General features: G+C 34.6%; 1 protein-coding gene across 1 annotated transcript; it reads right to left on the reverse strand.

Moving 5' to 3' along the window:
• Positions 1 to 1340: 1340 nt before the first annotated feature.
• On the reverse strand, positions 1341 to 13214 carry LOC142640985 (acyl-CoA-binding domain-containing protein 4). Its single transcript, XM_075815330.1, has 14 exons — positions 12937 to 13214; positions 9210 to 9305; positions 8877 to 8954; positions 8672 to 8785; positions 8477 to 8543; positions 8293 to 8354; positions 7969 to 8108; positions 7762 to 7888; positions 5284 to 5398; positions 5104 to 5192; positions 4069 to 4152; positions 2036 to 2353; positions 1889 to 1948; positions 1341 to 1787 (listed from the first exon to the last, which is right to left on the reverse strand). Exons 2-14 carry the CDS (start codon positions 9294 to 9296, stop codon positions 1602 to 1604), a joined length of 1527 nt encoding a protein of 508 aa, XP_075671445.1. The 5' UTR covers positions 9297 to 9305; positions 12937 to 13214; the 3' UTR covers positions 1341 to 1601.
• Between the last annotated feature and the right edge of the window lie 3862 nt (positions 13215 to 17076).

Raw genomic sequence — 17076 nt, forward strand, 5'->3', positions numbered from 1 at the left:
ATAAATTTGAACAAAATAATTAAATTATGACAAAATTTAGGTACGGTACCTTAATTATAATTATAATATTGCTTTATATCAATGGAGAAGATGTTATTAAAGGGATTTTTCTTTTGGAAATGTACCATAATCAGTTGGTTAATTTGAACTATTAGAAATTTAAATAAAAACATTCATAAGCTGCATTATTTAAAAATCTTATTGTTTGATTAATATTAGTTCAAAAAATGTTTAAATAACTTCGTGTATTAATTGATTTGAACAAAATAATTAAATTACGATAAAACTTAAGTACCGTACCTTAGGTGCTGTTTCTTAGATTCTCATTTTAAAATTCAGCTATGTGGCTACTTAATTAAAAAATACACTTTCATCTTATGAGAAAAAATCCACATGGTCAAATCTTAAAAGGAGAACCTAAGGAACAGAACCTAAAAAATAGCACCTAAGTACTATACCTAAGTCTTGTCCATTAAATTAACTAATTTAATTATTCACAAGTAGATTTTACAGTTGAAATGAACCGAAGAGAACCAAAATAACACGAATCGACCGAAGTTGACCAAATACTACAATGATGTGTCTCAATAGACACTAAAAAATAATTAGGTATTTGTTTAATATGTTGTTGATGTGAAACTAACCAATAATAATATCATTGAAATGAAAAGACCTTATTTTTACTATTATAATTTAAATAAGAACATTCACAAGATGCATTATTTAAAAGACCTTATTGTTTGATTAATATATATTTTATAAAGCTTAAATGACTTCATGTGCTAATAGATTTAGACAAAATAATTAAATTAAATCATTTAATTATTTATTAATAGATTTAAAAATTGATAAGGCTTATCGGGAGTGTAGAAACAATAAATACTACACTTTAGCTTTTAAATATTATATATATGCAATTAAAAGAACCAGTGCCTAGCTTATTGGAATTTTCTTTTCTTTTTTCCAGGAGGAAAAAATAAAGGATATCATGCAAAAGGTCCATGATGTAGGAGATCTTCTTCCAAATTACATGCATAGATATCACAACTAATTAATATGAATTGTTATACCTTCAAGTGAAACTTATTCAGCATATATTAGATCCATGGCAAATTCTACCAAGATGAGTAATGAAATTCCAGTATATGTAAAAAACTAAAAATTCATTGCCAAGCCAGAAGAATCTTGTAATTGATACAAATCAATTTTACTAAGTACAAAAACTAATGAAAGGGTAAAATGAGTGACTGTCACCATCACATACACAAGGAACAAATATGAAGAAATTAGGAAAAAAAAAAAAAAAAAAAAAAAAAAGAACAGATTGTGGATTCCAAGAATTTTAGAAGAAAATGAGCATAGACTATATTCTTGTATCAAGTTTAGTCTCATCTCCATTAGAAGATCTTAAAAATGATCAAACGTTCAAGCATTTCCAAGATTATGCTTGTTGACCATGATTGAATTTCACCTTTAGTTCTCAAAATTGCAACTGCTATAATATGCCTATGCTTAAGATCGTATATTTGCTTGAAAAAGCTATGGCTAATGATAAATTGAATTGCTCCCAGATTTAATTTCTAGGCACCAACCTTCAACCTTTATGCATTGCCATTTCCCCCAGCTATCCATCTCCAAACACCACCTGAACCTTGCTTCTGGATCTGGACTGCTGAAGCTAGCTCTATATTCTGTTCAAATGCAGACTTTTGCGTCCGAAGCTCTTGTACCTCATTCTCTATGGGCTGCATTGATTCCAGCATCTTATGCAGTTCTGAGATTTGTGCCTGGACATCACCAATACCAAATAAATTTAGTCAGTGACCCAGTTAGTCAACAAAGGAACAACAGATTAAAAAATGACAAAAGGAATGAGAGAAAGGGAGACCTCCAGCTTAAAGCATCTTGATCTCTCAGCTCCAAGTTGACCTTGGACAGAAAGGAGTTCCTGAATGAATATGGTTGAAACCATGAGTTTTAAACAGCTGACCAATGGAAAATCACCTTAATTGGCACTAAATCATAAAGAGCATACCTTGGACAACTCAGAAAGAGTACCATTTTTCTCGTCAATCTGTCCCTTGATCCTAGCATTTTCTGCTCTGACTTCTGCAAGTGACAGTTCCAACACATTTTTCTCTTCTCTAATGGCCTTAACACCATTTGTGACATCTTTTTCAGAACTATTTTCAGCTCCCTTGGAGTTTGGATCTTCTGCTTTGGTGAAATCTAACTTTTCTGCTTTGGTTAAGGCATATGCAGCAGTAACAGAAGCTGCTGCTGCAGCCGCTGCTGGTGACTGGAAAATCTTGGGACGTGATGAGTCCCTAGGTTTGGGTTTCATAACGAAAACCTAGGAAATTAAAGGGGCAGGCACAGAGAGCATAGAACAGACTTAGATTGCAACAACTGAAATAAATCCAGAACTTTTGACAAGAATTCACACTGGAAACTTTGGAATAATTATTAGCAGAGAAATAGGCTTTAGGATTTAGTGCCTACTGCTAGACTAATCTAGAGGAAAATAACTGAAACCCAGGTAGAAATTAAAATCAGCAGAATCTGCATTTATAGAGTCAGTTTTAAATATCAGAGCATCTGCAGTAAATCAAACTTACAAGCAACAAAAATGCATCTTAAAAAAAAAGACAAAATAAAAAATAAAAAAAAAGAAGAAGAAGCAATTAATTTGAGCCATCGAGGTGCCACTTCCCAAAGCAGAGTGATATGACGTTTCCCACCCTCTCTAGATTGAGGTGAAACAGAAACATTGTGTAGCATCTATCCTCATCTCACTAGTCATGATAGTCTAGAACACTACATATTGCTAGAATAGTATCAAATGAAAATCAACAATTTTACAATGACACTTCATGAGGTGCACACACCACTAACCCTTAAAGAGGACAAATTTGATGAGTTATGTACTGTACTCAAGTTTTAGTAAGAAGAGAGATAGAGATCTCTCAAACAGCCTTGAGGACATGAGTTAAGGGAAGTGTGTGTATACATATAGGGTTGGGTTCAAACTGCACAATGTAACTTTTGGCTTGTTACACCATTATATTACATTTACCCTTCATGATTGCAAAATTGCAAGATGATCAAAGATCAATAGATATCTCATCTATAAAATGTTTAAATTTCAAGTTCTTGCCTTTTTATACCTGTTTTTCTCTCTCCGATCTTATTAATCGTTGTAATCTAGGTCTTGATTTGTGCCACTCTAGTACACTTCTAGTGTACTTGGTTTTTTTTAATAAAATTTCTTACGTTACTTGTCAAAAAAGTAAATAAAATCATACAAAGAACATGAGCTAATGTATCAAATAGTAAATACCATTCTTATTGGCATGAAATTTGGCAAACTTGTTAAGAATGAGAAAATATAATCCAAAGGTCGAATTTTAAAATATAACAAAGAGTTACACCAAATATAACTTCATCTTACTTATCCAAAAAATATATAATTTGATCTTGACCCATATATTTATGTGTGTGTGTGTGTTAAAACTTTAAGTTACACCTAGTGCGTCTTTTGTTAAAGTTAAACAACTTAATAACTTTAAATTCAATTAATGTGGATCCCATCATTAGATCACATATTCTCTCCTTGCTGAACATGCACACCAAATTTAATACTGGAAGTCATTCCTTATGCAATTCATAAATCTATGCATTTAGTATATTTTAAAAACATAAGCATCTAAATTTTTGAACAATTTATAGATGAGAGGATTCGTAATCTCTTATTTGATGAGTTTGCCAGGAATGGGGAAATCTTATTATCCAATGATAGGTTTGACAATATACTTAGCCAATAAAAGATATCGGGTAATGCAACATTAGCCAATAGTTATACTATGTGAATTTTTGTTTCTAAGTGTAAATGAGGGGATTTGAACCTTGGGACTAAACCCCACAGAAGGGGGTGGGATGCCATAGGCACAAATAATATTCAAAATTGACATTACCAACACTACATTTCAATACATGCTGATACGCTCAAAACATATTTAATCTTCAGAGAGAACTTGTATTCATTCAAACTAAACTTTCAATACATACCTCATTGCTGTATTTCCCATTGTAGCCGCCAAAGGCAACCAAATACATCTCTCCATCAATAATAGCCGAGCAAACACTGAGTCCCTGTTTTCACATTTATGATCACTGATCAAGTAAAAAATCAACATATTCATGTGCGATGTATTCAAGTGCATGGCTTTTTCCAAAATCAAATTCAATAACGTCTAAGGTGAAACCCTTAATGAAATAAAATGAAGCACAAGGGGCATGACATTACCAACTCTCCACCCTAACATAGATATAAGTTTTTTAAACAATTCATCATCACACTTCAAGCAGAACCATAGATTCCTTAACTAAACCCGAGTAGTGTTATCCATAATAAATAAAAAATTTATAGGTTCACGCCAGGAAACAATGGTAAACACAAAAACTAATGCCAGAATTTTTTTTTTTCTTTTTTTTTTTAATTATTATTAAAGGTAAGAATAATTTTATTAAAATGAGACTAGTTCATGCATAATTGACACAAATTAGCTTAAAGAATTACAAATATTACAAAAGAACAAAGAAGCTTAAGAAAAAAGGAAAGGAATCTCTATCCATAAAACCCCATGCACAAGACCAATCAAATAGAGAGAATGCAAAGGTGGCTATTATTTGATTCCCATACCCTCTAGTCTCCACATCCACAACTGTACGTCTATTTCATTCCTGCCATATGGTCCACATCAAACATAGCGGAGCCAAATTCCAAATATCCGAAGAATGTTTGCCCATCCAATTCCTCCAGCAAAACATAAGATCAATCACTCTCTCCCGTAAAACCCAGTAGATCCCAAAAGATCAAAAATCAAAACTCCACAGCTGATAGGCCTCCTTGCAGTGAATCAAAAGGCGATCCACTGCCTCCCCACTACATTGCCACATGCAGCACCAGTCTACTATAACCATATACCAATTTTGCTCATTAGGTTTTTTTATCAAACAATCTCAATCTGCTCAAGAAAATACAATTTTACATCGGAAGACATTACAATGGGAGAGAAGTTAGAAAAGGAATAAAGTGGTGACCTCACTAGTAAGCGGATCCCTTTGCTTCACACTTGTCAATTCTGACCAAACTAGCTTAGACATATTTAACACTAGAGTCTCAGGGCAACCTGCAAACATATATAGCCATACATCCATGAATGCACAAAAAAGTTCATATGCATGCAGAATAATATTTAAAAAGCACATAATTCCACAAACCACTTTTGTTATCTCCACCACCAACGATGTACCAGTTTTCATCAATGGTTATACCAGCATGACCTGCCCTGGCAGTCACTAAATCACCCTGAAGAAGTGGTTGAGACCATTCCATCTGCAAGTACATGACAGCTTATCACACTAACATAGTGGGAATAAACGATAAGAGAAGGGAAAGAAAAAAGACTAAAAGATCTAGCAAAACTGTAGGTAAGCACAAATAATATTATGATGTCAGTAAATGATTCAACTATAGTACTATACTTGAAAAAAGTTTTTTTTTTTTCCCTTCTTTTTCTTTCATGTTTTTTATAAGGAATGAATGTTTATTGAGAACCAAGTAAAACCTCATGTTCACAATGATGAACAGAGAGGGAATAGAAGTACAAAAGACTCAAAAGGAAAATCTAAGGTAAACTTAAAATTATAAAACAGAAGAACATTGTGTAAAACCCCAACCCGGGACCAATCAAAGAGAGTACAAGCAAACAGAGCTTTCAATTGATCCAATGAGCTTTCCATGTCTTCAAAAGTATAACTATTCCTCTCCTTCCAAACAAGCCAGCACCATGTTTCAAATATCAAATGCTCAAATACTCCACCAAAAACTGCACCCATGAGTACACCTACCTATCTCCGTACGCCAACCTCCCTTATCCTCCCCATATTTGGAGATGATCACTCGTAACCACAAATGGGAAACTTCAAGCCCATACCACCATAGCCACTTACCATGCAATGCTTGATTGAAATGCACCAACCTCCTAATTCCCAAACCCCCAGTATCAACTGGTGAACAAACCATGTCCCAAGCAACCAAAGAATATTTGAACTCCTCCTCCAAAGCTCCACATAAGAACTTTCTCTAAATCTTCTCCACTCTATCAGCCACAGCCTTCGGAATGGTGAATTAAGACAAGAATTAAGTGGGAAGACTAGAGAGAGTGGACTTTGACAGAGTAAATCTACCTCCCTTAGATAGATATAGTCTCTTCCAGCCCGGCAATGTCCTTTCCACCTTCTCCAAAATGGGATTCCAAACCAAGGCTGTCGTATGGGATGCCCCTAAAGGCATACCCAAATAGGTTATTGGTAGACGTCCAACTTTACAGCAAAGGATATTAGCTAGAGCAGCCAAATTACCCACTTCCCCAACAGCCACTATCCCACTTTTACCCATGTTAACTTTCAACCCAGTAAGAGCTTCAAAGCAGATTAAAAGCAACCTACTATATAACAAATGTACGTGAACAAAATTTTATCCTTGTCTCTTTGTATTAACAGAAAATATGAAATTTTAATCTTTCTTAGAAGAATAAGTAACTAAATTGCTAAGCACTAATTTCAAGGAACAGAAATGAGCATGGCCCCCTTCATTATGTTGATGAACAAATCTCATGGTGATTGATAATTCTTTCTACAGGTCTTACATACATCAGTGACATCAACTGCTTGACATAGAAATACCACATAATGATATCAACAATAATTCTAGAACCCCACAGAAAGCCAAGCAAAAGATAAAAGGCAGGCATACAGTGACCAAAGCAATCACAAGCACAAATTGATGGAATATTTTAATCTTCTTCAAAGTCTAACTGTCTCAGTGTCAAAAGTCCATCTAATGAAGTTATCTTAAATGGATGGAGGTCTATATTTGATGGCAAAGTTAGGAAAGTTTTATAAATGTGAAACCATTACTGGCAATTTAATAATTAGATCCTTTATAAGCATAAATCTTTGATATTAACATAGAATTCATGAAATTGAATACATGTGCTAATAGACATCATTGCTACACTTCCTAAGTGTCAAATAAGACAACTTTCCAAAATCTGGGCACATCTGCATGTTTGTTGTGTTGGTGTGTGATAGTGTTTGTCCAATCCAATGGCAATGGAAAATCCAGAAAGGGAGGTTTCCTTCACTAGTCTAGTTCAAAAGATCGGTCGTGATTCAAAAAATATAGGACATGCCCCTCTATATCAAAATAAAAAAATCTGTGCATTGAGAGACTTGATGAATTCCTAGCATAACCTCACAACAAGCCATAATTTTATGATACATAGGATAATTCAGGAAAACAGATAAATCAAGGACAAAAGGCATACAAGTAATATGTTTTTGCAACTCAACGCTTTCTAGCACACTTGTATTCATAGGTGTCACAAATGTTAATCATCAAGGAACTACATTTTTTTTTCCAAAAATGAACTGCAGTATACATTTTACCCTAGTGAGACACTTCTTAATATAGAATGGAAGCAAAGTAGCATTTCTTTTATCCAAAAAGTAAAATAAAAAGATACTCAGTTTACTGCCTATATATCAAAGCAGCCAATGAGCTCTAACGCAAATGGCACCTCCTTCTCTTGTAAGAGCAAGGTGGTGGGAAGGTCAGGAGTTCAAGATGGAAGAGTCTATATATCAATTTGGACCCAAAAAATAAGTGTAAAAAATCCTGCCAAAAAAACTTACAGTCTGCAAGTCCAGTACATGCAGATTGTTGAAGAAAATAGAATGAGAACAACCGCCAAAAATTAGAAGGTAGCGTTCTGCATGCACTGCTGCTGTGTGATCAAATCGGGGAGCTGGAGGTGTCTGCCTATCAAAACACAAGAAAGTGATGAAGAATCTTCTGAAAGCACACAACTAGCCGTCCATAAATGTGGAGTAGATACTTACGTTCCCTCCGCCATGTCCCAAGTCATTGTCTCCAAATCAAGAACAAAGACATCATTCAACAATCTCCTGCTCTTGTCTTCTCCACCAAAAACTATCACTCTAGAACCAACAAGTGTAGCAGAATGTCCCCCACGAGCTACCTGGAACATTCCCATCAGCATGCCAATCAAATTCAAAGAACATCAAATCAACTCCAGCAGAAACAAAAGACTCAATAATTTTCCTTGCTAAATAAATAGATAAAGAAAGTCTAGATGGCAAATTGACAAAGCATAAGCACAAGGGAAGAAGTAAACTTAGCAGCCAATAGAATCAGTTAATTACCGGAACTTTTCCCGAGGTCTCCACAACACCACAGAGATGTGTTTCAAGATCGATGAATAGCACTAAAACAAGTAAATTTACACAAATAAGGGGCTAAACAATACACAATATCGCACAGCAGCTTCAAAATATTCAAAATCAGATAACCCTTACCATTGCCAATATGGCTCTTAAATATACAAACCTGTTATTTTGTCGGCTACTTTCTTTGAATGCCCACCAATAAGAAATAGTTTATTTCCCCAGTTAACCTATCAAAACAATGTATACTTAAAATAAGTAATTACTTAAAAATAAGTTGAATCACTAGACTAAAAGATGGAAGTCAGACAAAAGGGGAATACACACGCACGTGGACAATGTGCATCTAACTTCTTACCACATTGTGACCCGAAATGGCTGGAAGAATATCCAGTGAGCCTGTCTCTTCAAATTTATCAGCATTTGGTTTCAGTTTTAGATTAGACCACACCAAACTTTTAAGGTCAAATACCTGCAGAATTATCCCTTTACCAAATGACCCACAAGAAGGGACTCGAAGTTTAATATGAAAAACTGGATGGGCAATTGGGTAAATCCAATACCTGAACATCAGATAGGTACCGGCCATTACGACTCCCACCAACAACGTATAGTTTCTCATCAACTGCCACTGCAGCATGCTATAGTTAAAAGATAAGACAGTATGATAAGTATATGGTCCATAATGAAGAGCAAAACGCTTCACAAAAATATGCCACTGATCATGAACTTATGATAGACAAATGAAAATGGGCTTAACCTTAGTGGTTCAAAAGTACTAAAACCAACATTTTTTTTTTTATTGGTAGGTTACAAATGAACAAAATGGGTTTTAAATCCACAACCTCACCATCTCTTCTTAAGCTAGAACCAACAATATAATTCAGTTCATTCACCTTGTAGCGAGCCGGTGGCCGTGAACCAGATACAGGGACTGCTGTCCACTGGTCATAGGCCAACCTTGATTGCCACTCTGTTTCCATAAAATCTGGCTGCATGTCACTCAAGTCCATCAATTTAAATTGTTTTAACAATAATCTCAATGAAGAAATTGCAATAATTTGAAGAAAATTATTACAAAATATGGAGAAAAATCACAAGGAATATAAAATTTCCAATGGGAAAGGATAGCATATATAAACAGCAAAAAAAATACTTAAATCAAAGAAAAAAGATACAACCACTACTAGGATAAGAAGCCAATGATCTCTTGATTGTGAAGGATTAGGGATAACACTAATGGCATGTTTGGATGTTTAAAAAAGGAGGGGGAGTAGAGTAGAGGAAAGGGGAGTAATTCAATTACCTTGTTTGGGAGTTTTTAAGGAAGGAGGGGGAGGGATTTGGAGGGGTTTGGAGGGGTTTCAACTACCTCCAACCCCCTCATTTTTAATTCCCCCAAATTGGAGAGATTTGGAGGCAGAGTAGAGCACATAAAATTATTTATAAAGTAAATTACCTAATTTACCCTTATTATATTTATAAAATTACAATGTTAAAAACAAGGGGAATGGCTAATTACTCCCTTCCCCCTTACTAATTATAAAAACATCCAAACAAGGTGGACGGTAATCATTCTCCTCTACTTTCCTCCCCACTACTCCCCTTTCCTCTACTCCCCTCTACTCTCCTCCCTCTCTAAACTCCCAAACAGGCCATAATGGAGAACAAGATGATAGAAGGTATTTAGACCGACTTGATCATCAAATGCAATAGTCAATAACAGTCTTTTGTAAGAAGGGGTGATGCAAAACAAGTCAAAAGACATTACAAATACAAAAAGAAGGCCCAAAAGAATTGATCAAGCCATTGATAAAAGAAATTATGGCCTACGCCTGAGCTGATTGGTCTTAAAGAACTTCTGTCAAGCCAACCTTAAGTCTTTATTAAGCTTAGTTTTCTTTCACCAAGAGCTTTATAGCTTAACTAGCACCTCTTGGTGTTTCCAACGAAAACATCCAGACTTCAAACTCCCCCCACACCCATTATAACTATTGAATTATAATTTTTTTTTTAAAGCTAAGTTTTCTTTCATTTTTTTTCTCTTTTGAGGGACAATTCAAACTAGTGACCTCCACTTCAATAATCGTGGCCCATTGAGATGATCTTAGTTAATTTCGATCATCAATGTAGTAAAAAAAAAAAAAAAAGCAAAATTAACAAACTAAAATATAACGAAAAGAAAATCAATAGGGAAAGCCACATATCATAACATAAACATACTATTAAATGGTTCCAAAACCTATTCTAATTCAGCAAAAAAAAAAGCTGCTACTATTATATAAATGAACAAACTCAAGTACTTCTCCACAAAAAAAAAAATCTCAATAAATATTTTTTAATCACAAACAAATTGGCGTAACTCAACCCATTAGCCAAAGATTCTATTTTAACAATGTAAAATTCTGTGTATTTACTTTAAAAAGTGTCTTCTTCAGCACTTGTAAAGTAGTGTCACCTGTTAAGATTCAGTGATCTTAACAACTCCCTCACTCAGTTGGTAGTTCTTCGAGGGAATTAGGCCTCCAATGATCCTTTCAAGGGAATCAACCTCCAAAACAATTACATTCTTATTCCTTGAATCAATTTTACAATCTCAGCAGAGTCTTATACTTTATTACATGACCCAACTAACTAACTGATCCACAAGAGTACAACTCATTACAGCCCAACAGACTAACTAACAAAGCACAATACTCTAATGCTTATCCTAACTAACTAACAACTAACACTAATCAAAAAAATTTACAAAAACTTATCAAAAAAAACTAGCTAACAACTAACTGAGTATGAGTGCTTATTACACAAATTCAATACAGCAGTGTTGTGTTGTACTAAGGACCTAACACATCAACATGTTAGTTACTCTTCACAGAACACATTCACTCAGAGGAGATATCATCATCATATCAGAGAGAGGCAAGTACAGGCTTTCATAAAAATTATAAAAGCGCAGAGACAACATGCACACACAAAGGATAGATATTACAAAAGAGAGATCAGAAATTCATGAGAATCATGAGTGATGAGTCCATTCCAGAGAGATGGAGACACATACACAATGATCCATCCCATGCCTATGGGTCTTGTTGGTGTGCGGCAGTGAGGATTGATTAACAGAAGTGACTGATAGAGTGGAGGAAGAATGAGAGGTGAGAGGGGCATATTGAGCTAGAAAAACCCAAATTTGTAAATTTTTTGGGAGGAGGGGGGGAATAATATATATTTTGGGAAAATTTCAAACTTTCTTTGTGTATGTGTGTGTGTGTGTATATACACACTACGCTTTTATTCTAAAAATAAAAATAAAATAAAAAAAGGGGGGGGGGGGGGGGATGGAGGGGCCCCCATACTTGACCAGTATTGGTGCTTGCCAATTAATTCTTGCAGAAGTTTATAGGCTTTCCTACAGATGGAAAAATATTCCTCTTAAAATATTAGCTCCAAAGGTAGGATTCAAGGTTCTTGGATTTTGCATCCTTGCTGCCAATCGAACCTCATCCTTTAACCCACTCATGAAGCAGCTAAGCTTATGAGATTCAGTTCAATTCCTAATTCTATTACTCAATATTTTAATTGGCTTTTGTAGGCTGCCACAATTGTGGTAAGCCTCAATTTGGTCAAGGCTTCCTATATAATATAAAAGAAGGGTCAAAATCTAACTTGAATAGCCTAAACAAAAGTCTCCCAAGAATCCAAAGATCTCTCACAATATTCGAACCAAATAAGTGCTTCATCATCTAAATGATAAGAAGCATTCAAGAGTCAAGACTTGTTCTTCTTCAAGTGCGTTATAATAACTAAACAATTACACGGCCCTAAAAATCCAATCTTGGCAATTCCAGCTTAATGGGTTTGGGTATCAATACACCTACCTCATGCTGTTCTGGTTGCTCCACAATTTCTGCCTCAAGAAGGGGCACTTCTTGCTGTGGTCCCGATCGTTGTATTGCTGGTAGTGGTAGCCTTTCCTCGATTGCAGTCTGCATAACCTTGACACTAGTACTAAGTTCCTCTATTCTTCGGGTATTCATTTCCATTTGATCGTCCAACCTTTGTTGAACAACCGCGACAGACTCACTCAGACGAGAAAACTACATGGTTCTGTGAGTGATCTTAACACTTCACTCACTCACTCACTCGGTAGTTCTTTGAGGGAACTAGGCCTCCAAAACAAATTGGAATTCTAAAATTCCTTGAATCAGTTTTACAATCTCAGCACAGTCTTTTATACTTGACTACATGACCCAGCTAAACTAACTGAACCAGAAGAGTACAACTCCTCACAGCCCAGCCCAACGGACTTAACTAACAATGTACAATACTCTAATGCTTATCCTAGCTAACTATCAATTAACTGAGTACAAGTGCTAATTTCACAAAATTCAATACAGCAATGTTGTGTTGTACTATTTTGGTTCAATCGAATCAATCATACAAATCACCAATTCAAATTTTCATTTACATTTTTTCCGTTTTCTTTCGTTTTTTTTTTTTTTTTTAATTTTCTCAGGAACCAAACAGACCACAGATTTGGAGCTGAAAACATTGAATTAACTGGTAATTCAAAATTGAAGCACAATATTTATAGAAAACGAGAAGGAAAAAAAAAAAAAGACGTACCTTAGATCGGACCGAGAATGGAGATAGAGGTTGAAATGGAAGGACAATGAGGAGGGATCGGACGGTGCAGAATGCGAATTCTCCGAGTTGAAGCGAAGAACCGAACGGCACCGTAGAGATCTCTCTCTCTCTCTCTCTCTCTCTCTCTCTCTCTCTCCTACAATCTGTGTGTGTTTTTCCGTACAGACGAAAAGCACGGAGTCTTCGTTTCAGTTGAAATAGATTTCTCTGTGTCTCTCTCCGTCAATGTGATTGATCAGCTGCATGTAATGTCGCTTATATTTCTACGACATGTCGTTAATTTAATGAATTTTTTGGGCCTTCTTTTCAGGTTTTTTTTTGGGTCCGAATGTAGGCTATTATAGTTGTACCGATGGGCTAAGCCATAATAGGCCCAAAACTTCTTCTCAGTTTTCTCACCCAAAAAAATATTGGCCCAACAATTTCTCAAAACAAAAGGGCTTAACAGAAGCTAAAATATTGGTATTGGGCATATGGACCATTTTCTGGGTCTTTTAGGAGGCTTTACTCGGTAATTCTGAAATGGGTCATCATGGCTTGACCTTTGTTGGGCTCAAACCCTACCAGTCTGCAGACATGGCTATTACAAAGACCGGACTTCTTCTTTATTTCTTTTTTCTTTTTTCCTTTTTATAATAAATTCAACATGTATTAAGCTAATGAAGCCTTGGATGAATCACATAATGGTTTTTTTTTTTTTTTTTTTGAGGGAGAGAGTTTCAACCTATAGTGTTCGCTCCTGATGATAGTTTTTTATCATCAAATCAAGACACCATCAAAAACTTACCAGTTGAATTAACTAGAACCCGTCATAATGGTATTTTAGGATTTGGTATTGGTATGATTAAATTTGAAAGAAAATGGGGGTTATCGTTGTCTGTAAGTGTTAATGGAGAACAAGGAAGTACTACTTAAGACAAAGGATCAACGATGATTTGGTGTAGTTGAAGCTAATAACTTTTTCGTTAATTATTATTAGTAATAAGAATAATATGATATAATCAATATGGATTCGCATGCATCTTTTTTTCAATTCAATCCCAATAAAAGTTCACACCAAGAATAAAAAAAAAGGGCGAGAGGGAGCTACAATGAAGATTCATGATACATTATATCCTAATCAGGTAAAAAAAAGAGTTGAGGTTATAGCAAAAACAAGCAAGGAAGCAGAAGCAAAAACAAATTAAATGATTGAAATAAGATTTACGCAATCATTTAATTTGTTTATTCTATATAACAAAGATTTTGATAAAGATTATCAGATTTTCTTTCTCCTTTTTTTCTTCTTTTTTTTTTTTTTTTGGTTGAATGGTGCTGGGGGGGCTTTTTCGTTGTGCGGCCACGTTTTGTCCTTTGGATGGGTAATCTTGCTAAACCTAGATTTGTTTGGGAAGTTACGTTCGGAACTCAACATTAGGCCGCATAGTCCAATGGCTTCTAGCGTATTTTTAGAGCTACAAAATGGGTAAAACTCAAAGTCTAAGAATCATGGTAATGGTTGAATATATAAATAATATATATTTGATATAATAGCTTTGATTGAGTGATGAGTTAAAGATCATAAAAAATGTATATTGGGTGATGCCCAATTTTAGGGAATAATTAATTGTCATATATCCAGCAATGGGATGGGTCCAAAGTAGTCCATGTCCAGCTATGATATATTTCATGTAATAAGGTATGTCCAGCAAAGGTTTATGTTCAAATAATAAGGTATGTCCAGCTAAGGTTTATGTTCAAATAATATATGTCTAGCAGAGGTTTATGTTCAAATGATATATGTACAGCAAAGGTTTATGTTTAAATGATACATGTCCAACAAAGATTTATGTCCAAATAATATATGTTCAGCAGTGACAAATCAATTTATTAGCTAGCGTATGTGTTTATTAGATAGTAATGTAATAGTAAATTAATTTGTATTTAAAAATGAAGTAATTTTTGTATTCAATAATGTAAATTTAGAGATATGGAAACATAGTGACTTATTTTTGCATGGTCTGTAGTTCCAGCTGTATAGTATCAGTAAGCTGATAATATTCCAGCAATATGACTACAGCGGTAGAGAGGCAATATGCCATGATATGTCTTTCCATGATGACTTCAAGATTGGAAGGGAAAAAATTGTTGCAATTAGAGGGAGAGAGAATATGTCCAGCTATGCGTAAAGGCTAGTTAAGTTTGTTCCCTTTATAATGCACTTAAATGAATTTTCCCTTGATAATGCTTTTTTATTTATTGTGAAGTTATGAATAGTGTTGCCCTCCATAAGAAGGGTTTTTATAAGATAGGTTTGTGCCTTCCATAAGAAGGGCTCTTATATGAGCTCTTTATGCCTTCTAAGAAAATGACTTTAGTATGAGGTCTTTGTGCCTTCTAGGAGAAGGGTTTTATGTATTAAAAGTCTATACCTCCCATGAGAAGGGCTTTTGTAAGAAGTATTTGTGCCTTCTAGGAGAAGGACTTTAGTGTTAGAAGTTTATATCTTCCATGAGAAGGGCTCTTAGCATGAGTGTTTGATATCTTTTGAGAAGTATAAAGATGGTAAAAGATGTAGATGTTTTGTGGGATGTAGTATTTGTAATTAGTATGGGTAATAAGTATGGGTACTTAGTGAGAGATGGGTTTGTAATATATATGAGAAATATAAATGGATAATTTGTAAGAGATGTAATTTGTAAGGTGTATGAGAGATATGTATAGGTATTTTGTGAGATGTATACTTTGTAAGATGTATGAGAGATATGTAAGATGGTAAATGAATTATGTTAAAGCTGCTAGAAAGATTATACTGATGGTTTGTGTTGCTTTCCAAGATATGGGATTTTATAAGAAAAGTTGAGAAGAGTATAGAGATGTGTTTGTTTGCAGCACAACAGTAGAATTTCATAATGAGAGAGTGTGGGAGTAGAGTTTAGAAGAGTTGTGGTGTGTTGTGATGGTGTATTGTAATGTTGTAATGGTCTAGTAAGTGTATGGAATGGTTTAATAAGTGTGTATGAGATTGTGTAAAAGAAATGGAGAAAGAGGTGTTTAAAGATATGGGTAGCAAGATAGATGTATTTTCTGAATACGAAGAGTGAGAAAATTAGCATAAGATGAGTAAAGGTGTGTAGGAAGAGTTGTATAGAATGGTGTTGTGTTGTTGTAGGCTTTAGCATGGTTCTCTTTATATAGAGCTAAATACGAAACTAAATCAGTTCAGCTAGAGGAAAGACCAGCAAAACACAAAAAGATTTTGGCAAGAAAAAGATAGTTTTTTTAGTTAGTTTTGGTTTTTAGTCAAATAAGGAAATTTTGTAGTGTTACAGCTGCTGGGTCAGCTGTCACATTTGTTCTGAAACAGCAATCATGGCTATCTAAAAAAGCTATCACAACTGTTATAAGACAAATGTTGATAGAGGTTGAAGTAGATGAGGTCAGCTAATGATGTCAGGCTACTAGAGAAAATATTCAGATTTTATTTCTTGGATTTAGCTGAAAATGGTAAGATCTTTTTTAAAGATATCTTGTTGTTTAGGTATAGCAGCTGCTTGTTGGGATTGAGCATTAAATGACTAGTGATGTCACTTTCAGCCAAGTTTCAAATGCTGAACACACTGCTAGTGTTCTGCTGGAAAGGTTTCCTCTTTTGGGTATTTATATTTTTGGTTTAAGGTTTCATTACAATACATTTTTAGTAAGTAATAGAATAATTGATTGATAGTTAATGAAGCTTTAGAGATCTAGTCAAGGGGTCTCATTATGTTGTGACTTAATCTTGGTGAGCAAGAAGAGCATTTAATACTCTGTTCAAGCAGCTGGCAGAGAAATATTTAGTCTTATTATGGCAGATGGCAGCTGGATATTAAAGATATTATGAATATTTTATATTTGAGGATTAAAGATAGCCAATCAGATTTAGCCATGTATTTTAGCTGGATTTAAGCTGAAAATAGTATTGTAGTTTATGTGAAATAATATGATTAGGTTTCCAAATTCGTATAGCAACAACTGAAGATAAAATGAATAGTTATTTGAATAGCATTTAGATGGCTGGTGTTTTTTAGTATTTGTCATATGATGAATATTAAGTTTTAGTCAAAGAGCAATGGAGACTGGAGAGTTTTATCATTTTAA

The sequence above is a fragment of the Castanea sativa genome, chromosome 6 (genome assembly GCF_040712315.1).
Source record: "Castanea sativa cultivar Marrone di Chiusa Pesio chromosome 6, ASM4071231v1".
Classification (NCBI taxonomy): Eukaryota; Viridiplantae; Streptophyta; class Magnoliopsida; order Fagales; family Fagaceae; genus Castanea; species Castanea sativa.